The sequence below is a fragment of the Pleurodeles waltl genome, chromosome 7 (assembly GCF_031143425.1).
Source record: "Pleurodeles waltl isolate 20211129_DDA chromosome 7, aPleWal1.hap1.20221129, whole genome shotgun sequence".
Lineage (NCBI taxonomy): Eukaryota > Metazoa > Chordata > Amphibia > Caudata > Salamandridae > Pleurodeles > Pleurodeles waltl.
This window is the reverse complement of record NC_090446.1, coordinates 1,060,655,874-1,060,679,514: the sequence shown is the minus strand read 5'-3', so window position 1 is coordinate 1,060,679,514 and position 23,641 is coordinate 1,060,655,874. Positions and strand designations below refer to the sequence as shown.

Genomic DNA, 23,641 nt, shown 5'->3' with positions numbered 1-23,641 from the left:
AAAAACCACAGCGGTGTTCTGTCAGATGGGTACAAGCTACACTTTGCACCTGCTACAGATTAATGGCACAAATGCAAGGTGCTCACTAACTCGCTGCTTTCCAACCACTCCCTCTGTGTTTTTTGTCCATTCTGTGTATGTTCTCCTGCTTAAGTCTTGCCATTATTGGCACTTCAGACATTTGTCTTTCTCTCCCCCCTGGAGAGGATCCTAAGAAGCACCCAAATCACATAGAAGGTGATCAGTATTATATAAAAGATCACTTTTTAAAACTGCCTCTATAACCAAACTCTGACAAAATTAGAGTAAAAACGTGTTGAGTTAGCTTACCCTTTAATACTAATAATACTTAAGAGTAACAAATCTGGTAAAATTATTTTCTAGCCTGTGAGTATGTGTGGCCACAAGCGTTCCACTTTCTTAAAATGCATTAAATATATGTACATCTACTGCAGGCATTACACATAAATGAATTAGTGAGTCACTAACAGTACTGGCAACATTCACTTAAATTAGAGATGTTGGAGTCAAGTTTGTGGTTGCCAAATTGGTCACTCACAATGGTTCTCTTTTCCTCAGTGCACAAGGCCATTTTCAAGCAAAGCTATGGCTGAGGTAACCGAGGACTTGATGCACAACAGATTTTCAGGATATTCATGGCAATTTAATCTACATAAAAATAATTGACAAAAAGGTTATCCTGAAAATCAGACACGAATCCCGCCCTCTTAGACCAACTATGGACATAATTACCTTATGGAAATGTTCCTTTAATAAAACAATATATCCTAATGTGGTGTGTACAGTGCAGTCAAATTAACCAGGACTTTCTTACCATTTGTACTAATGCACACTGCCTTGTCCCGCTGTAAAGATTCATATCCAATAAGCTGCTCTACACACACGCCAATGCTGTCTCTCTTATCAGTCTGACCAATGGTTTCAATTCTGTAAGGAAAAAAGCCTTGTTTACATTCTGTATTTTAGAAAGAACAGAAATGGTATCGAACAAAAGTAGAATTACTGTTCAAAGCAAATAAGGTAAAACTGGTACTCGTATGGCTATTATACATATGTTGTCTCTAAACAGGATATTGTTCCTTTTTTGTTCATTCCAAAAACTAGTAAATGCTAGACCTGCATGAAGGCCAGAGGCACTGTTCTCCACAATTTTACCTGTAAATGGCATCTGTTGTCTCAGTGGAGATGTAGATTTCTCTTCCTTTTTAACTTGAATGCTGCCTGCTGAAATTTGGGAAACTTTGAAGGACTTGACTATTTATTCTCCAGTGCTCTACCTGTATCAATTATGTTAGGTACTGTTATTTTGTCGTAATCAAGCAGCGCAAAAATGCTTTGGCATACAATCATTATACAACTAAATTTAACATAATGTAGTTGGTAATTTGTAGACCATGCTACTGTTCAACATCCCAGAACTTCTGTCTCAAACCTAATCAAGCAAATGACTGAAAATTATCTAAGTCCTAGCAGCCTGAACCACTTCTTTAAAAGTAGGAGGACAGACAAAGAGACTAAGGGACAACAGGACTACTAGAAAGGTATGAAGTTACAGTCTTAAAGATAAAATGCCTTCGTTTTCTTAACAAGGGAAAAACGCAGTTAATAAAGAGCCAGTCGCATCTTCATATCTGAATTCCCCCAGCGTTCTCACTTTCCCTTTTGGAGAAAACAGTACAGTGAAGAGCAAAAGAGAGCACATTTCCACAACAAACATTCTGACCACAGTAAGACACGACTAATTCAGTCTTGCCGTTACTTAACTGGCATGATAGAATGGGACCTTAATAACAATCCTGTATTAGTGACTGGAACACTGATGTCACCAAACACTATTTAAAAATAAAAAAAATTGAAACAAATCTCAATAAACAAATGTATAATTTGTAGCAGGAAACTGAGAGATAATGTATGCAAATGAAGAAAAGATAATATGAAAATAGTCATTTGCAAGATTGATGAAAACTAAACTAAACTTCAAAGCACCTGATCCATATACATTTTTCCAGATGTGTAACAATAAAATGTCATATACAGGAGTGACATTGTCCATCATGAATTGGGAACTTCTCTCCTTAACTGGTAACTGGGGGGAGTGGTACTGGCTGTAGAATAATCGCTCCAACAGAATCTTATACTCCACAACAATGTGGTCCTTAGGGGTCCTTGACGGCTTACAAAATTATATAATATTAACAGATTAATAAAGAAGCAAAATATAAGATTGGAATTTTTAAAACAGTCTGTAAACATGATAAAATCTGAAATTGGAAGCCAAAAATGAAGTGAAGGAAATGAAATATTCAACATCCTGGTGCAGACAGTAAGGTAGCACTTATTTTTAAAGAGGGTGTAGTTGTAATACCATTAGCTGAAGTAAGATCTATCAGTGCTGTTGGCATGGCAGGTGGTTGGTGATCGCAGACAGAACCTGCTTTATCGTTATTAATTTGTCAAGGAAAAAACATATTCTAAGAGTCACAAAGCAGTTATAAGACAGCTATAGCTGGAAGGTCGGATTTAATGACTAAAATCCTCATAAACAACCTAGCACTTTGTGAACTGGCATTTCCAATAGGTGTATTCACGTTTGTGCTGTTAGGATAGTGTTTTGTGTATTGCTAAACTGACATTATTGGCTTTCTGATAATCAGAAGGTGTAAAACCATCATACATTTAGAGCATAAGTCAAAGGCAACAGTGCATGAGAACTTAGGTGACAACAGTATTAGAGTCCATCTGAAGTTTACCAGATTCCCTCGACACTGCATAAAGAAAATAAAACACTCATGTACCAGGATTTCAGGCAGGGAGCCTGCTATCGCCAGTGGTGCAGTGCAACAGTTCTGGCGCTGCTTTTTGGGGATAGATTAGGACTCAGCCAAATATATGTATTATGTTTAAAGTAAATACAAGAAGCAAAAAAGACAGCAACAGATGGGTGCATTGAAATCTATTGTTTTTCTTCTGGTACTTTTACTTGTAATGGAAATTGCCTCCTCAAGTATCTCTCCTATTTATGTAGCTCTTGTGAGAACATAATGGACAATGTTAAGGACAAACAAGCTCAACAGCATCCATGTTTGCTGGTACCTTTTCATTCCCAAGTCATCCGCCACTTTTGTTGTGTTCACTTCTGTCATCAACCGCTCAGAGCCAGAGAGGTTGATACCAGAGTCCAGCTTGGCTTCTCTGTCACCAATAAATGACATGAAATAGTTCAGATAATCTATCAGAAATGCAAGACAAGAAGAGAAATACCCCAATCAATTAATCTATACCTCATTTTCAGAGCTTCTAGTCCCTAACCACAACCTCCCAAGAGTTCAGGGATTCAAAGTCCTCTCTGATCAGTTACATATGTCAGGCACTGCAGTCTAGGCAGGTACTAACTACCACATTTGACATGGCACAAATTCTGATCCCAAGCTCAGGGGTGTGTGAGTGAATGAGTAAGCAAGGCACAGTTACTGAACCCACTCATTTTATGTTTTCTGGAAATATATACATGTAAGATTTGTAATAGGAATTTTCAGATTCTGTCTTCACCCCTTGTTTTGGGAAAGTTGGGATTTCATACTTGTCATATGTAGCTAGCCATTTGAAATCCTGGTATTTGCACAAAGTATTGCATTACTAATATTAGGACAGAGAAATATCAGAAGAAATACAGTGATACAAAAATATTGTGATGCAGAAATATAGTTGTAAGAATATTGTTTTTTCAGGTAAGTAATATTGTTATTAAGCATATCATTGTTAATAACGTTTTTAATTATATAGTTGTAAAATATATTGTTTTAAAATTATTTTAAAGTAATTTAGTTCATATAGTAATTGTATGTGTTATTGTTTATATATATATTTTTTTTAATACAGTTTGTAATTTTAAGTGAATTAGAATTTGTAATTAAATTGTTAATAATAATTTATATCATTGTTGCGGGTTATTGGCTTTGTAAGGGGGTAAGATACGAAGTAAATTAAGTAATAATTATTAATTCATATTTTAAGCAAGATATAATTTATATCAACTATGTAGATTATGCAATACCGATTTCAATAATGTTATTTTAGGTGTGGGTTGCTATGTTTGTAGGGATATAGGGTGGGAAGTTAATTAAGTAATTATTACTACAGTGTTAACTTATTATTCATTATTGGAGTAATTATTAATTGTGTACATTTTGTAATGCTGAATTATCTTAGTTATATTGTAGTTGGGGGCTCTTGGTGTGTAAGTGTATAGGATGGGGAGTTCATCATCATCATAAAATCTTTATTTGGTTGTACAAAACAACCATAAAAGAGTATTTTAAAAGACAAGACACAACCCAGGCAGTATTAACTAATATATAACGTACAAGTAATTAAAATTGATTTCAAAAGTGCAATAAAAACAGGATAAAATCCAAACAGCAATTGATAAATCAATGTGGTCTCGAACATCTAGATCTCAAAGCAGCATGTAAAAAACAAGAGACAACATGTAAAACATGGTCATTAGGAAGCATCTACAAGTACATAAGAGCAGGCTGTGCTTGGGTGAAATTCGAGGACTTCAGCAATAGGACAATAAATTGCTTTCCAGGCAAGCTAAAATATTTGCAAAACATTGCAAAATGCAAGGTGTCCTGCGGAGACGTATTGTCAGCCACAGGGCAACATAGAACCCGGGTAAACCCACCCTCTGGGGAAGTCAGGAGATGGTGCAGCAAGTTAAATCTAAACCTGGCCAAGGCAAACCTGTCCCTCATATCAGAAACCTGGGCGAGGAAAGGCTTCAGGCCTGAAGCAATTTTCAAAAGGAAGTGTCCCCTCACCAAGGGTTTCCTCAGCTGTTCCTGCTCTCTAGCTGTAGAGACAGGCTCTAAAAACAGAACCTTCACCCTATGCATGCCAGAGATCAACAAAGAAGGGGCTTAAGGAATATGTCCTTTCTCCCTAGGGAGGAAAAGGCAGCCTTCACATAAGCAATCCACAGGATTCTGCATTTGTGCTCAAGGGATAAACAATCTGCAGGAACCTGTCTGTTTAGCTTGAGACACTCCATAGTCCAAGCACAATAATGGGCTTAGGGCAACTATGTCAGTTAGATATCTGATACCCAACTCTGCGTGGACTGAAAAGGCCGGGGCGTTTTGAAGCACCTGCACCAACATTCTCAAAAACTGATTTTCAACAATCTGGATTTTATCAATCCTTGCATAACCTCAGGCCTTGCTGCAACACAGGACCTAAGAGACACATTTGGCCTGATGAATCTTGAGCAGGATGAATGGTGACCAAGAGCCCAGTATGCATGCAAAGCTTATTACAGCCCCCGTAATCTTGAAAAGCTCCACCCTCCTCCCCTCAATCAGGGGCCTACATGTTTTATTTGCATCAAATAATGGCCCTAATAAGGGAAGGCTGGAACTTTTGCCAGGACATGGTCCGCTACGTTGATAGTCTTTGAACTAGGGCCCGGGGCCCTAGGACCACAACATAAGACTTAGTTAAATGTACTGCCAGATCCAAACACCCCCGTAAAAACAACAAACTTGTCCAGGAGTAGCTACAACCCTACATCAGTTCGGGCCCTGAGAACCGCGTCATCAGTATATAACAATGCCAGAAGTGATCTCAGACCCACCCTCGGACAATCTGCCTGGACAGAAAAAAAGCCTTGCTCAAGACCATTAATGTAGACGGTGAACAAGGAAGGTGCAAGAATGCACCCTTGACGAACACACCTACTGGTGGGAAAAGGCCGGGTGTGGACGGTTCCTTGAGAAAAACGCACCGAAGCTGAGGTATCAGAGTGCAAGTCAGCTAAAAGGGCTGCAACTATTCAGGTCCACCCCTAACGCAAGAAGGAGGCCCCACAACTTTTCATGATTTATCCTATCGAAAGCAGACGTGAGGTCCATGAATGCTAGATGCAGAGATTTCAACTGCACAACTGTATACTTGTTGATGATTAAATAAAGCTTCAAACACTGATCGGAAGTCGACATCCCAGGTTCAAAGCCAAATTGAACCTCTGCAGGAATAGTACTGGCTTCCATCCAGGCCATCAGCCTGTTTAGGATGACCCTCCCTAGAACCTTAACTACCACATCAATCAGAGAGTTGCGGCAATGGCACTGTGGGTTATCTTTATCCCCCTTTTTGAAAACTGGTATAATTACCACAGTGGACCACAAGGGTAGCAAAACTTCCTGTGCTGCTGCATTCAGAACCAGGGTCAAAGCGGGGACCCAGAACTCAATATTATCCAGAACCAAATACAAGGGGATCCCATTGGGGCCAGAGGCCTTGTTATGCGATAAAGCACAAATGCTCTTTGTAACCTCCTAAACACCACACTAGCCCCCCTTATTGGTACCACCCTCTCCACACACCCCTAAATGGCCCTAAAGTTATACACCCTATGAAAGTGATCGGTCAATTATTGCTCTGAAATATGATGGCAAATTGTTGGGCCATTACCCTCCGCAAAACAGAGCCTGTTTATCACCCTCAAAAAATGAGAGCTATCTCTAAGTTCACACGTCTGCCATAGGTCCTCCCAGGCAGCTTCCCTCAGAGAGTATATATGGGTGGTTAAAGCCTTTTTATATGACAACCGAAAAGAAGCCACCAAGTTCCTATCCCTGGGAACTACCCTGAGGCCACCTTCAACCGACGCAGGATCCTTGAAAAGTCCTTATCAAGCCACTTAGGACCCTGCAAGGCTGATTTTGGCACAGGAGCCAAATGTAATTCTGAGGCTTTAAGGGCTAATACTGCAAATGCATGCAAAACATCCCTCCCAAACGCACTAGGGTCCAGACAAGTATAAATCACATGCTCATAACTAGAGAAAAGAGGCACATTAAAAGCCAAGGGGTCCACCTGCAACCAGTTAAGCCTCCTACCTTGGTCAACTACTGAACCCCCCACCCCAATCCATGCCCCGCGCCCAGACTACAATAACTCTGTCAATACCTAGAGATAGAGGATTGTGGTCACTGAAGGGGCTATGAATGATTATAAAATGAGAACTATACAAGGACAAGAGGCTGAAACAAAGATGAAATCAATGATGGAACTACTGCCTCTCCCACTGAATGTTGGCAAAATAGGGGAATTCGGAGAATTGACCAACTTCTCGAAAGCAAAAATAAGATTATGAGTGTCTAGAATAGTAGTAAGCTCTGAACCCTCCCCTGAGTGAACCAGATGGAGCCCCTCAATTCACCATATATTTGGGATTGTTTACTTAAGCCACTAGTTTACACTCAAAAAGATGACAATTGAAGTCTCCAACAAGCATTATCAGCTCCTTTCCCGGATCAAGCTCAGACAGGGAATTCAATGCTAAACGAAAGCAATGAAGACTATAAACCCCATCTAGCCCCACCTTTGCACTGTAGAAGATGACCAATACTATTGGGGCGCAACCCGGAACTAAGAACTTCAGCCCCTGCATCGTATGTGCGTATCAATCCATATCCTTAATGTGCCCTCACAGTTCCACTGCCATAAAAGTGACCAGATCCCCACTGGCCCTCGCCGCTACCGAAGGTACTGCGGGGGAAAAATAGATATTATATCCTTCTAGAAAGAAGGAATCTATCGCCTCCCATGTTTCCTAGAGACAAATAATCTGATGGAATTTGACTTATTGAACCCAGGTAGGGTCATAAAACTTAGAAAACAATTGCCAAAATTAGCCATGATAGCAAATTTGGGTCCCATGAATTGCTCACCAAGGTGGCATCTAGCAAAAAACAAGCCCGGAGAGTAAGCCAGGTGAAACAGGGGGCTCAGTCAGTAGCACGACTAATGTTTGCTAGGGGAGCAAATCTATTTGCCAAACTCAAAACAGGAGGCTCCAGAGAAGATGAGCGCTAGCTGCAATGAGAGAACAACCAGGTTCCACCAAGGATTACAGACCAACTCAGGCTTATAAAAGAGACCCGGGGGGGAGCTTGGATGTCAGTTGGATTAGAGGACCTAGAGGAGCTCGAGGATGTCAAGACACATACAGCAATGGAGGGTTGATTAAAATTTACCACTGCACAATCCCCTGCCCATCTCTTCCTATCCTGACCCAACCAACTAGCCCTCCGGACCATTTTGATGGTTTCAGAGAACTTCATACCAACATTGGCATGCTGACAAAACCAATGTGGCACTTTGTTTTTTAATTCAATAGAATATTCTTGTACCTGGTGAGGCCAGGGCGGGACATTTCCCAAAGAAACATGACACATGACACAGCCTGGTGATGTTCCGCTGGCGGATGCTGCTGCTGGCAGCAGCGCTGCGTCCCGTCTCCTGCCGGAGGCCCCCCTGGTAGGTAGGTTGGGTTCTCCAACAGGGGAGGAGGGTGTTGTGTGTGTGTGTGGGGGTGTGTGTGATTGTTTTTGTATGCGCAAATGCGTGTGGCAGGCATGTGGAATGCGTGTGTGCATGAATGGGTGTGCGTGTACGTGTATGTTGTGTTGTGTGAATGCGTGTGTGCTGGTATGCATGTTAGTGTGTTGCGGTGTGCAGGTATGAATGTATGCATGAGTAGGTAGATGTGGGTATGCATGTGTGTATGAGTGTGTATGTCTGCGCGTGTAGGTGTGTGTATGTTGGGGGGTCGGGAGGGGGAAAGTGGGGGAGGACTCTTGGGAGGCAGAGGGGGGCAAAGGGGGTGGGGGAGACCCCTTTCAGTGCCAGGAAAAGATTTCCCTGGCACTGAGATTGCCTACCACCATGGTTTTCATGGCGGTAAGATTGCCATGAAAACCATGGTGGTAGGCAGGGTCATAATCCCGAGGGTGGGACAGTGACGGCCACCTGGCTGGAAACCGAAGTCTCTAGCCCAGCAGCTGTTACCGCCCTGGCGGACGGAGTGGTACATTGGCGATTTGGCTTGAGCCAAACTGCCAATGTCATATTTTGGGGAAAGGTACCGCCAGCCTGTTGGCAGTACCTTTCTCCAAAACAACGCCGTCCGCCAGGGTCCTAATGAGGGCCTATGTATGGTGACACTTCGGGGGCAAATTAAGCACGAACCTAGAAGACACAAGGACTACTCCGGAGGAGCTAGGTGCCTTCCTGGGAACAAGTGGGCAGTGAGTAACCAGGAAAGCTCCCTCAGAAGACCTAGCAGGATAAGGGACACAAACTGACTCTCCAAGATCCACGGGGGCATAAGGGCAATACCAGCGGGGGAAGGAACAGAAGGGTAACAAAGCACAGGAGAAATGTGTGGCCCAAACTGGGAGCTGCCATGCAGTTTATATTCTCCAGAATTGATGTCACTCGGGTTTCAAATTGGGCTAACCTGGACAGTATAGGATCTAATTTAGCATCTAAAGCTACCTTGAGCTTAGACACAAAAACATCTACCAAAAGGTCAAGCTGCACAAGACCGCTAAATAGCAGGTGTGTTTGGCCCACAGCATTAAAGTGCCAGTTTGGTAAGGAGCAGCAGCTCATTTCCTCCATTTGCTTTGAGGGCTACAATAGGGGATGATGGCGAAAAGTCCTGATCATGACCCTTTGCACCTCCCCTACTCCCTTTGGGTGATGGGACCATGGACACCGCGGCACCACCTTGTGCTCCTCTCAGATCACCACCCTCACATAAATCACCTAACTCCCCCCCCCAACCAGGAAAGTCACAGTGACAAGAGGTACTGGAAGAGATAAGAGGAAGGCTATCCATAGTTAACGACAGCCTTCTTTCAGCTAGCTCAATCTCCTTTGGTAACCAGTCTGATAGGAAAACCCTTAACTGTGGATTCTCAAGGAGCAGGATTAGGTGTCAACGACTATACAACTGCGATATAGCGTGGTGAATGGCCACAAGTGTAGCAAGGCTCAGTGCCGCCTCCCAAGCCCTCTAGGACACGTAGCCGCCAACAGCACAGTAGAGTCTGTAGAAATCCTTCCCGCGCAGCAGGATTAGTGAAAGCACCATATAGCAAGGTGAATGGCCACAGGTGAAGCAGGGCTGACGGTCGCCTCTGAAGCCCTCAAAGAAAACTGGGACACAAAGTCCCTACCAGCACAGCAGAGTCTGTAGAACTCCTTCCCACGCAGTGGGATCAGTGAAAGCGATATATAGTGCAGCGAATGGCTGCAGATGCAGCAGGGCTGAGGGCCACCTCGCAAACACTCAAAGACAACTAAGACACATAGGGCCTCATTCTGACCCTGGCCGGCGGCGGTAGCCGCCGGCCTGGCGGGGCCCGCCAGAATACCGCTGCGCGGTCAAAAGACCACCGCGGGTATTCTGGGTTTCCCGCTGGGCTGGCGGGCGACCGCCAGAAGCCGCCCGCCAGCCCAGCGGGAAACACCCTTCCATGAGGATGCCCGCTCCGAATGGAGCCGGCGGAGTGGAAGGGGTGCGACGGGTGCAGTTGCACCCGTCGCGATTTTCAGTGTCTGCATGGCAGACACTGAAAATCTTTGTGGGGCCCATGCCCCAGGGGCCCCACGACACCCCATACCGCCATTCTCTTCCTGGCGGCCAAAACCGCCAGGAACAGGATGGCGGTATGGGGCTCGGAATCCCCATGGCGGCGCAGATGGAGGATTCCCCAGGGCAGCGGGAAACCGGCGGTACACCGCCGGTTTTCCGTTTCTGACCGCGGCTGTACCGCCGCGGTCAGAATGCCCATGGGAGCACCGCCAGCCTGTTGCCGGTGCTCCCGCGGTCGTTGGCCCTGGCGGTTTTTACCGCCAGGGTCAGAATGACCCCCATAGTCCCCACCAGCACAGCAGAGTCTGTTGCAATCCTTCCCATGCAGTGGGATAAGTCTAAGCGCGGTGAATGGCCACAGGTGTAGCATGGCTAAGGGCCACCTCACAAGCCCTCAAAAACAACTGGGACTCATTGCCCCACCAGCACAGCAGTCCGTAGAAATCCTTCTCGCACAGAGGGACCAGTGAACGTGTCATATAGCGCGGTGATGCCCACAGGTGTAGCAGGACTGGGGGCCGCCTCCCAAGCCCTCAAATACAACTGGGACATGTAGTTCCTACCAGCACAGCAGAGTCTTTAGAAATGTTATTATTAGCAGCTCACTGATGGGTGAGTTAATTTCAGTTGACTACAATTTCACCTTTCCCAAAAGATTGCCATTTTGGGTGTGTTTTTATATTGTTGATCAATTTCACAGGGCTATGCACTACTGAGCACTTTTGGTTAAGGAACTACAACTCCCACGATAATGGAGAAGGAAGTGGACTAGAAGGAGGGATATAAACAAAGATGAAGGACTTGACTAACTACCTGTGAAAAAGATCCGGGTGGCCGTAACACATAGGGTGTTCGCCTGCCAGCTCCTCATTTCAATAAATTAAATATAATTCCTGCTCATCAGTATGACTCATTTTGTTACAGGGTGTGACAATTTTGAAATTATATTGGAGTACAGCTTTCTCCGCCAGTCATGTCCTTTAACCCTTTCTTCGCCTCCTGTGCCATAAGCAACTCCATAAAGAAAAAGGCAGCGCAACCAGGTGCAATTTTTCCATACTTGTGTGCTCCTTTATTTTTTTCAGATCAAACATGAGGGTGATAGCAGACAAGAAATGTATTTCTATCTCAAACACTGCTCTATTCAACTAGCTCCACATCCATAACTCGCTGTGGTGTGGAAACAGAGGCAAGTGGCATGTCAGCTGGAAAGAACCTTTATTTACTCCATATAAAATTAAGCAATTATAAGAATAGGCCAACACGTTTCAGCCGTAGCCTTCAACAGGGTCATAGAGTGTCTGATTTAAAGGGACCACCATTTTCCAGACACTGTACAAGTTAAAAAGAAAGCTAGACTGCTATATTACATATTCCAAAGTGTCTCAAAGCCTCCTCCATTTTAAGACCATTCCTCATATTCAGTGTGCTAGCAGGTATCTTTACATGGTAAATGATTTCAAAGGTCCTTCTTAAATTTAAACAATTCAACATCAAAGTGCTTATTAAAGTGCTTATTACCCTCAAGTGTGTCACGTATATTCAGACCATCATTGGTTTGTGCATATGCTTGTGCATGTTCATAATTTGTAGGCAGATATCATATATTGCCTTTTTGTAACCAGCAGCATCACAACAGATTGAGTCCCTGCATGTTTTTCTAGGTAGGTATCATATATTGCCTATTTGCACCTAGCAGCATCACAAAACATTATGCAGCAAAATTAAATAAATACAGTAGGGGGTATTTCTTCCAATAGCAGATACATAACTAACCGTCATCATATTTCAATCTCAGAATCCGTTAAAAGATGTTTGTTTTTTATACCCAATTTTAATGATTTTAACAACAGTACTACAGACCACTCAAGAAGTGTAAAAGGGTACCTTTTGGAGAAAGAACACAGCAAACATGCAGCTTCAGCTATAAGTTGATGACAGCTACGTAAGAAGAGACACCACTAACGAGATATGAAACTCAAAGTATCCATCAAATCATCCTACCTTACCCAACCATCTTTCCCAGACACGTTTGTGCTTTCACGGGCAACCTCAGGCCTCATATATGGGTTTCTCCTGCATTGCACACAAGTCCACTCCTCTGTGCCACTGTGCTATATAGTAGGAGGTGTGGGGCTTTTCCATTTGACTGCTATATCATATTTTGCCACCATAAAGGCTGTGCCAGGTACACCCTGTCCACCCGGGAGCTCCCAGATCCCTCCAAAACTCCCAGCTACAAGATCAGAGGAAAGAGCAGGACCTCCCATCTCAGATCATCAGAGAGATCTCTTGTTATATTAGTCCAGTACTTATGTATCACGGAATAGGACTACACCATATGATAGAAATCAGCCTGGGTCTCAGAGCAGCATGGGCATCTGGGGGCCGGGAGGAAACCGTCTCAGTGTGGTGAGGTAAGCACAGTTGAGGTAGTAGGCCTGAATTAATCGTAGTATAGAGGAGATAGTGATGACCCGCAGATCCTTCATGGCATCTCGTCAATCGTCATCCTCTAGGGGGCCCAGCTATCCCTCCAAGCGCGCTCTGAGGTGGTCTACTGTGTTGGGGTCATTAACGATGAGAGGGCAGTAAACCTGCAATATGCCTCCCTTTCCCAGTGCTTCCATCAGGTGTTTGGCCTCTAGAGGGTTGAACTCTGGGATGGAGGTATCGCCTGGAACATGGGCGTTAAGTTCATGTCTTAGCTGATGATGTTTGTAAAACTGTGAAGGAGTGAAGGTATAGGTATCCTGTAATTCTTTAAAGGAGCATATGTGGGTCCCGGACCATATATCACCCAGATGTGTTAAGACAATAAAGTCCCATTTCCCAAAGCCTTCTAGGGTAGCTACTTCCCGCAACCAAGTACTGTGCCTCAGGGAAGTCTGGAGTGTAAGTTTAAAATCTCAGTCAGTTTGTCGGAGAGCGGTCCGCCACATGAAGAACAGTGTCCGAGTCACTGTTGGAATGGTGGTAGGCATAGGGGATCCATATAACATCACCATGATCCAAGGGAACCCTAAGGATGTGAGCTCCAGCTCGTAGGCAGGATCCGACCAACCTCCTGAAAACCAGTAAGTGATCACCAGGAGTTGGGATGCAAGGTCGTAGAAGTAAAGGTTGGTCACCCTTAGGCCTCCATCGTAGGGAGCACACTGACAATGAATGAAAGCCAGACAAGGTCTTAAGTTGTACCAGAGGAATGTTGAGGGAAGTCTATCTAAGGACTGGAACCAATGGCGTGGCAGGAGGACTGGAAGGTTCTGGAATACATATAGGAACCGAGGTAATACCATAATTTTGTACAGGGCTACCCCACACATTATGTTCAATCGGGGAGGGTTGCAATCTGAGGTGGTCGTCCGTGGCATTCCTTGTCAAGAGGCTGAGACTGAGGGACCAGGTGAGCTCAGGATGGAGCGCCACCCATATACTGAGGTAGCGAAAGCTGAGTCGGTGCACAGGGATGTCCGTCTGTCATGCTACAGAGTCTCTGATTCGGCTAGAGGCACCAAGACCGATTTGGCTGGTTTGACTTGCAAGACTGAAGCTTCACCAAAGAGTTTGAGGTTCAGGAGACACTGGGGGCCTGTGGTCTCTGGGTCTGCCAGAAAGAGCACAACGCTGTCTGCATAGAGTGCAAAGCAGTCCTTGTGGGCATCATCCCACTGCCAAACTTGCACCTGTGCATTAGATTGAAGGAAGTGAGCAAGTGGCTCAATCGCCAGAACGAAGAGGAGGGGAGACAAGTTACAGCCCTGCCGAGTTCCCCGCCTAATGGCAAAGGCATCTGATAGGACTCCACTGACCTGGACGTGGGCAGTAGGATTTGAACAACGCACGTGGACCAAACAGCAAAAGTGAGGTCCAAAGCCCACTCTCAACATCACCCGCTCTAGGTACATCTAAGTCCACCATATTGAAGGCCTTTTCAAAATCTATAAGAAGTAAGGCCAGGCGGTGTGGTAGGAGGTGTTGGTGGGCCAAAGCGACGTTACGACGTCAAAGGCAATGCTGTGTGCTTCTATTGGGTATAAAGCCACATTAGTTAGGAGGGATGGATGAATGAGAGTACAAGGTACCTGTCTAAGTCGGATGGCCTATAACCTTGCGTATATCTTGACTTGGCTCTTAATAGGGAGATCGGTCCAAAGTCAGAACAGGAGGTGGACGGGTTGTGTGCTCTGAATCACCATGATCGTGGCCATGTCCATCTCGGTCTTTGTTGCCACCTCATAGAGAACGTGAAGCTGGAGTGTCAAAATGTCTCTAAATGTGGAATAGTATTCTGCTGGAAACCAGTCAGGGCCTGGAGTTTTCCCAGAGGCCACAGCTGATATGGCTGCTCCCACCTTCTCAACTGATAACGGTTGGTCCAGCTGTTGAGTTTTGGATTGGGACAGTCTTGGAAGAGCCACTTCCTGTAAGAAGTGGGGGTCTGGCTTGGGTACCTCGGACAGAGTCACTGTATACAGGCAGCGCTAATATTCAGCGAAAGTCTGTACAATACCACGAAGGGTATGTTGTGCATGCCCTTGAATATCCACGACCTCTGGTATTATTCGATTTGACAGGGTGTGGGAGGCAAGCCAATAGCACAATTTACCATTTTTCTCTCCATACCCCTACATTCTGGCCACTGAGGCTTGCTGTAGGAGCTTTGCATCTTCGAGCTATACAACACGAATTTCCTCACGTACAAGCCTGAGCTGGCAGGAGATATCATCTCGTGATCTGAGATTAATTGCTCTTCAAGGCGAAAGGCCTGGGCCTCCAGCCAGGGAAGATACTGGGATTGGGCTTGTTCCTTCTCTCTGTGATGGACCTTAGAGTACTCACTACTTGTGGCCTTGCTAGCTGCCCATAGTCCCGGCTGATCAGACCGGTGCATCATTGAGTTGGAAATAGGCTTTAAGTACTTTGTCCTGTGCCTTTTTGTAGGTCCTGTCATGGCAAAACCAGGCACTAGGATGCTATATGGGGAGAGATCAGTCGTAGAGGAGCTAAGACGAAGGAGAAGAGGAGCATGATTGGTTATACCTCAGGTGAGGATCTGTTTGTATGTGATGGCTCGACAATCTGATCACCATCAGTCCTTTGTGAAGGGCTATTAATTGTTTAGAAAGGTCTATGAGGAGGGCATCCAGGGCAACCAGGAGCATGTAGGTAGAGACAAGGTTAACAGTATGTCCTCCTATCATTCTTGTAAGGGTAAGTAAGCAGCCTTAAGGATCTCTAACTTCCTGATTCACTGTGAATGGGAAGGAGTGGAGAACGAGGATCACCACTTCCTGAGAACCTCCCAACAAGCCCCCTCCCCATACTTCACCCCTAGAAGCATCTGTCACCCCAAAACTATTAACCAAAATAAAACACACTTTCGACATGGGAGTGGAGTGGTGGACCCTTCTGGTTTGTAGGATCAGAAGCAACTCAGGACAGAGTAATTTCACAGGTGGGCAACTACATCACCCAAACAGTGCCACTGAATAAGGAGTTTGTCAGATCAGATCGTGGGACTCCGCGAGAGGTCTGTGTCCTCTGCTCGGACTGCTGGAGGCATGGAAAGTAGTGTGTGGGGATCATCATGGTCTGGAGAAGAGTTCGGTGCCATGGGAAGCAAAGAGGCAAGTGGAAGCGGCACAGTCAGGTCCTGTGCCGTCGAGGTTGGTGATGGTGAGGTCGCTCTTTTAGCACTATGCCCTCTGCATGTGCGAGTGCTAAATCTTTTTGGTTTAGGGGCCGCATCCGATCCATTGGGCCTCGGGTGGAAGACGGCGATGAGATCGATGCATGGATTGACTGTTCCTCCATAAGCCATGTCCAAGCTGCCTCTGGGGTGTCAAAGAAGTTAGTTTTGTTGGCGAAAACTACTCAAAGCTGGGCCGGAAACAGTAGTCTATAGAAGAGATTAAGAGCCTGATGTTTTTGCTTGGCTGCTGTGTAGGAGTGACACTGCAGTTGCACCCATCTGGTGTAGTCTGGAAAAAAAAACACCTTGTTCTCTTGGTAAGATAAATCTGGGCGAGAGAGGGCCTTCTGTAAAATGGCTTCTCTGTCCTTGAAATTGAGGATACGAGTAATCATTGGCTGGCTTGAGGATCTTGGAGGTGGTTTGGGTGTCAAGGCCCGGTGAGCCCTTTCAATGACAAACCATGGAGAGAAACAGTCTGCAGGCATCCAAGATCTAATCCATTTTACCAGGAAGGTCACTGCCTGTTGAGGCTCTGCTCCCCCAGGTATCCCCACATATCACAGATCGTTGCACCAGGAGCGTTTTTCTGCATTCTCCCCTCATTGATGGAGCTCGACTGTGTGGGAGACTAGTCGTGAGTCTAGTGACTTCAAAGTTGTAATTTTGTCTTCCACTGTAGATAGGAGGGACTCAGCCTCAGTGATCCTTGCTGTGGCGTTATGTAGGTCCTGTCATATGAGACTCTTGTCCACTCGTACTTCCCCTATTTTCGTTTCCAAAGATGTCTGGGAGATGTCAATGCTTTGAAGGATGGTGGCAAGGTCGCCCTCCGGCAATGAAGGTTTGTCAGTGGTGGCATCTCCGGGCTGGCCATAAGTTGTAATGTACTGGTCCATGCGAGTTTGAGAGGTCGCTGGTCAAGTGGCTCTTTCATTGCCCATGGTTATAGGATGGTGAGGTGCAAACATCTGCAGGGTATTCTGTCGATGAGCGTGGGGGGTCCCCGCTCCAAATTCAGGTGGTCTCCCTGGCGGGCCAAGATAGACATGTAGGTAAGGTACATCAGATCTAACCTGGGAGCTGAAAGGTGTTGCGGAGACCAGCGGAGAGCCACCGCGGCGACATGGTTCTGTTGAGAGGAAAGTCCAGGGGCCTCTGATAGGCAGGCCTAAGGCCCGGTTCCACAGGGTCAGGGGTGTCAGCAGCAGGCAGTCAATGACAGTAGGTATTGGCTTCCAGCACACTCTCACTTGGCACCGCCCAAATCCACCTCTCCTGTAATAGCTTCCTTGGACAGGTGGTCAGGTCCAGGGGCCAAGGAGCAGTCACTCCGAGAAGAGTTCCCACATACAATGCACCACAGCCCAAACAGAGGATGACAGTGTCTCAAGACCAAACGGGGCATCTAAGTCCCACGGCACAGTGGTTTGAGCACTCGGAGACCAAAGTGCCTGGTATCTCCGTGCCAGAGGTCTTTGGCTCAGGATGTCTTTGGCTCAGCATTAAGGGGTCCTCACCCATATTAGCAAGTGTGGGGTTGCTGTGACATTCGTGGGCCTGCATCCTGTAACCTGAGCGTACAGGTGGTGCTCCCAAGGGCTGGTATGGACAGTTCAGCGGGTATTCCCGGTCCATGACTTCATTTTGAGGAGTCCACAGGATCTAAGGTAGCACACCAGAGGAGGGGGTCATAAGTGCCACTTGCACAAGGGCATTGATTCCAGAACAGACAGTGTTCGGGCCCAGCAAGATCAGGCTCTTTGATGGATAGGGAGTGTAGGAAGCTGGCCTAGTGTGTGGTGAGCACATATTGTGTAATCACCTTATACCAGGTCCAGGTAGCCCCTATTAGTGAAGTGTAGGCACTGTCTAGGAAGCCAGAGCTCTCAACAGGTAGCTGTGGATGAGCAGCCAAGACGTATCTAGGAGACATGCAAAGCTTATGCAATATCACTATAGTCACACAGCACTTACACACATGAAAGAACCACAGAGTGTTACAAAAATAAAGGTACTTTATTATGGTAACGCAAATACTCAAATACTATATAGGTAATAGTCCAACTGGAGATAAGTAAACACACTATTATATACACATTAGCAATCAGGAACTAGCATAGAAAGCAATAGGCATTGGAAAAAGCAATAGCAAACGGTGGAGGCCATAGGAGAGGGCCAAACCATACACTAAATAAGTGGAATGTGACAGGCAGTCTCCCACCCAAGGAAGTGGAATCAGTAGAGGGGAGCTGAAGGAAATAGGAACCCCAGGAAATAAGTACCAGAGTGCCCCCAGCAACCAGGAGATAAGAGATAAGTAACTGATTTTGCCCAAAACCAACAGGAGGATTTTGGAAAAGGACTGTGCAAGACCCAGACAAGACTGGAAGAAACCAAAGGTGGATCTTGACAGAAGAGGACCTGCAAAAGAAGAGGACCAAGTCTAGTTTGTGATGGAGTATCCAGTTGTGGCAGGAGCCTCTGCTTACCCTTCTGTGGATGCAGGACCAGGTCGATGGTGGACGAAGAAGGTTAGCAGTGCAGCACAGGAACAGAAGAGGAGTTCCAGAAGTGATGCAATTGACCACGTTGGCGGTTAGGTTGCAGTCAGTCAGTGCTGCTGGAAAACCACCAACGAGCACTGGCAAATGCAAGAATCGGAGAAAAACGTTTTGCAAGTTTTAAGAGGACCAGCAAGGTCCAGGGGACTCGACTTACGGAGGGAAGTCTAAGTGGCCCTTAGCAGCTGGGGGAGTCACAAGAAGAGGAGGCAGCCCCACAGGCGACCAATGGGTGGCAGGCACAGTAGTTGCAGTGAGGCCCACTCAGCACACTTGAGAAGGAGTCCCACGTCGCTGGAGCAGCAGGCAGGAGACTGTGCTTTGCAAGAGGGAGTGCTGGGGCTACATATAGCCTGAAGATCCCTTGGAGGAGGAACAAACAAGCCATAGCAACTGCAGGAGTCACAATGCACGCGCTACTGTCCTGCGAGAAGAGGCAAGGGCTTACCGTCTCCCAAGTTAGAAAGCTGGTAGAAAGGACCAAGGGGACCACTCATTCCACCTGTGTTGCAAGATCCACACAATTTTGCAGGAGAGAAGATCCATGCAGCCGGACGTCATTGCAGTAGGTGCCTGCGGATGCAGGGGAGTGACTTCTTCACTCCGAGGGAGATTGCTTCTTGCTTCTTGTGCAGGCTGAAGACTCGTCACCCTCAGAGGATGCACAGCACAGCCAGGGAAATGTTGCAGTTGCTGGAAGGAGCAGTAGAAACAATGTTTGTGAAGTTGTCACTAGAGTTGCAGATTGTCAGTTCCTGGATGGTCCAGTTGCAGTCCCGGTGGCCAGAAGATGAAGTAAACAATGAAGAGGAGTCCTGCTGGAATCCTGCACATTGAATCTGAGGACCCACCCAAGAGGGAGACCCTAAATAGCCCAGGAAAGGGGATTGGTCACCTAGCAGGGTGACCACCTATAAAGAGGGGGCTGTGATGTCACCTGCCTGGCCTGGCCACTCAGATGTGCCATGGGCCTCTGCCCACCTTGGATTCAAGATGGCAGAATCAAGTGGCCCCCTGGAAAAGCTCTGGACACCACCCCTGGGGTAGTAATGGACAAGGGAGTGGTCACTCCCCTTTCCATTGTATAGTTTCGCACCATAGCAGGGGCCGGGGTCCCTGGAGTGCTGCAAACCGGTTTATGTAAGAAGGGCACCAAATGTGCCTTCAAAGCATCCCTCCCAACACCTATTTCCAAGGAAGAGGGTGTTACCTCTCTCTCCCACAAGAAATCCTTTGTTTTGCCTTTCTCTCCCTGAGCTGGTCAAGCAGCAGGAGGGCAGAAACCTGTCTGAGGGGGTGGCAGGAGAGTGGGCTGCCTGGAAAACCCCAGAAGACTAGTAGTAGCAATGCTGGGGGTCATCTAGGGAGCCCCAGAGTGCCTGGAATCATACAACCAATACTAGCAACAGTATTGGGGTATGATTCCGACATGTTTGATACCAAACGTGCCCAGGTTCAGAGTTATCATTATGGAGCTGGACATAAGTAATGATCTGTGTCCAGTACATGGGTAAAATGGCTTCCCTGCACTTACGAAGTCCAGTTTAATGGGGCAGGAGTTTTTATGGGCACCTATGCTCATGCTGGGGTGCCCTCACACACAGGTATGTGCACCCTGCCCTCTGGACTAGGAGGGCCTACCATAGGGGTGATTTACAGTAACCTGGTGCAGTGACCTGTAGAAAAGGATGCATTCACCTTTTCAAGCAGGCTGCAATGGCAGGCCTGAGGACACATTTTGCATCAGCTCCCATGGGTGGCACAATACATGCTGCAGCCGATGGTGAACCCATGGTGCCTAAAAGGCCCTGGGTACCTAAGTACCATATATTAGGGACTTTTATGGGGGCACCAGTATGCCAATTGTGGGGAGTTCTAAGCAGCCAAATTTGAAGGGAGAGAGCACGGTCACTGGGGTCCTGGTTAGGTGGATCCCAGTGAACACAGTGAAAACACACGGGCAGCAGGCAAGAAGGGGGGGGGGCAACAATGACAAAAATAGGGTACTTTCCTACAGGGAGGTCCTTGGGCCTCAGACAGCTTTCCAAAAGCATCTGGGCCCAGGAGGCATGAGTATTGTTGGAGACAGGTAAGAAAGAAAGGCCTCAGTCGCTAGTACAGTCCCCTCTGTAGAGCTGGGATCTCAGCGCACTGGTGAAAAATGTCCCAGGGCCTCTCAGGTTTGAGTTTGTGGCTGCACGCCGTGCACAGGAAAACTGCTTGTCTTACTTGCCCGAGTTTTGGTTCCTCAGCTCCCAGCAGGCGATGGTCGGGTCGCACACACCTCTGCAGGCCAGGTCAGAAGACATGCGGAGGGAAAGGCTTGCTACGTAGCAGTCTCAGTGCAGCCTTCCCAGCCAGCTGGGTGCTCAGGCTGCCACTGGGGGAACCCTCACAGCCTCAAGGCACAGCTGCAGGAGGCCAAGGCTATGTAGGCGCCAGCTGAAGGTAGCTTGCTGAGCGAGCGGTATGAAACTGCTCGCAGTGTCCCACTAGGCAGGGCAGAGGCCGCAGTTATAACTGGTAGTCAGCAGTGTAGCGATGATCTTCCCAGGATGCTGCCATGTTGAGGGTAAGCGATGAGTTTGTCACATAGCTGATAGTGGAGACCGCAGCAGCAGCTGACGGTCCATGATCACTGCAGGCAGGTCTGGGAATGTTACATGGCCATTTAAAGGAGGCAGAGGGTCCTGAGTTTGCGTGGATGAGAGCGAATGACAGAGGGTTCCAGAGCACTCTCAAAGTGAAACTGCCGTCTTGATGCTCAAGCCATGCCCCCTCCTAAAAAAACGTTTTTACATCACCCATCCACATAAAATTTCATTTGTGGTGCAAAAACTGCAGATAAAGTGCCATTATAACAACTTTATGTGCATGTGCAATACCAGCAATGTAGAGTGATTATGTGCAAATTTAGCAAAATTAAGTGCCATGAGATATAAAAGTGCATTTTCCTGCAACCTTCATATACTCTTCCTCCCCGTAAAATACAAAGAGAAAATATCTACACATTTGTGAAATAAACATTTTACAATGTTGTATCCTTTTTAGGCTGCCTGTGACAGGTCACCTTTTTAGTTCTTTGTTGTGCAAATCTCCTGGTCATTCTTATAAATGTTTGCATATCTGCAAAGACAGGCAAGTAAGGTGATATCACATTTTATGAGCAAAGTTCACAAATAAAATCCGTTTTTAACATTATTAAGTGTGCAAAGTCAGTAATATAAAATATAACAAAAAACGTGCACTGGAATGTACCCTCACATTTTTTTCCTGTAAAGTATGAGTTTTGTACACAATTCCGTATCAATATTTAGCTGCCTTTTCCTCGATTTCTAGGGAATCACTAACTCTTACCCATACCTGAGAGCTACATCATCTAAAATCGTGTTTCAGCTTCCAGGACAGCTTGATTTATCAAGACTAGCTCCCCCAAACATGATCCTATACTTCTAAAGTCACATAAAAAATATGTATATGTATCCCCTTACAATATTTGTACTCTTTATGTACTCCTATTTGACACTAGGCTGACAATATACAATGACACATAGCCCCTGGCTGTCCCACTTATTTATACAAAATCCGCAATCTCAATAACAACGGACTAACATTAGAGAGGTCTTACAGCAATGGGGAGATTATTTTTGTCAGTAGTTCCAAGTGAGCAGTGTTGTACACACACACACACACACATATATAATGCTTTTTCTAATAGCACATTTAAACCATCAAACAAAAAAATAAATGATATTTTCAATTGTGACATATTACATATATGTATATATAAACATACAAACATATATATTTTTATGTGTGTTTATATAAGTATACATTTTATATAGTATAAAATATGAGTTGGATTTACCTAACATTTTATTAATGGTAGATGTTAAAATATTTAAGATTTAGTACTTTAAATTACATATATATTAAGAATTATGTTTTAACAGTATTAATGTGAAACAATGTTTTCAATATTTTTGTACTTACAATTATAAGTATAGGAAAACAATATTTTTGTTAACCATATTGTTTGCTCTGATATTATGGCAGTGATTTGAAACTACAGCTTTACCATCTGGGATTTCGCAGCACAAATATAGTTAGTAGGAATGTTTACAGTAATATATCACTGGATACCTCCTTTGTTCCAAGTGAACAAAAATGAAACATTTCACTGGTGCGTTCTTTCAGGCTTTCATAGAAAAGCTTGCCTCTAGATCAAATTATTCAATAGCAGCAGCCGGCTCCTGCCTGGATTCCTTCAAACCCTCAAAATTAATCCATTTTAGAGTTCTTGTCCTACAACTCTGACCCCTCAAATGTTCTAGCATTGAACAAACAATAGGACATCATGCAAATTCTAAAATCTGGTTGGCAAGTCATAAATGTTCAGGAAAAAATTAGATGAACTTGTCGTATAAGGATTTATATTCTCCAATTATCTTGAATTACAGCTGTATTATTCACCAGTAGTATCATAATCAAAAGTAAACCCTGTGGAATGATGTATTTATATGCTTTTCTGTTTTAGAGAAATATATTTTCTACAGACTGGAGGGTCCTGGTATAACATCTGAAATTTGTAGAAGTAGTGTCAGTCATATAACTCCAACAGGGACACTCTCATTCATGTTTTTATTCACTTCCATTCTTGGAGCCAACACCGAGCGTTACTGATTGATTCCTTTTTACAACAACCCAATAGTGAAGATTTGTCAGAAGAGGTATAAACATACTGATGAATTGTGTTGTTTTACATGACTGCAGGTTATCATTTTTTATATAGAAAAATATATGCAATTTGTAATACTTATTTATAAAGAATATTTATTGAATAAATGTAATATTACCTTAATCCCTCTAGGGGAATACAATGCTACACTGGAGTAAACAAAGGTGTGTATA

At 45.2% G+C, this 23,641-nt stretch overlaps 1 protein-coding gene across 2 annotated transcripts in view; it reads right to left on the bottom strand.

The window, feature by feature from the left end:
• Positions 1-23,641, bottom strand: part of CRLF3 (cytokine receptor like factor 3) — a 267,848-nt gene that overhangs the window by 12,065 nt on the left and 232,142 nt on the right. For both annotated transcript variants that reach the window (XM_069199994.1, XM_069199995.1), the window contains exon 7: positions 836-948. In XM_069199994.1, the coding sequence (XP_069056095.1) occupies positions 836-948 (113 nt within the window). The remainder of the gene's footprint in view (positions 1-835; positions 949-23,641) is intronic.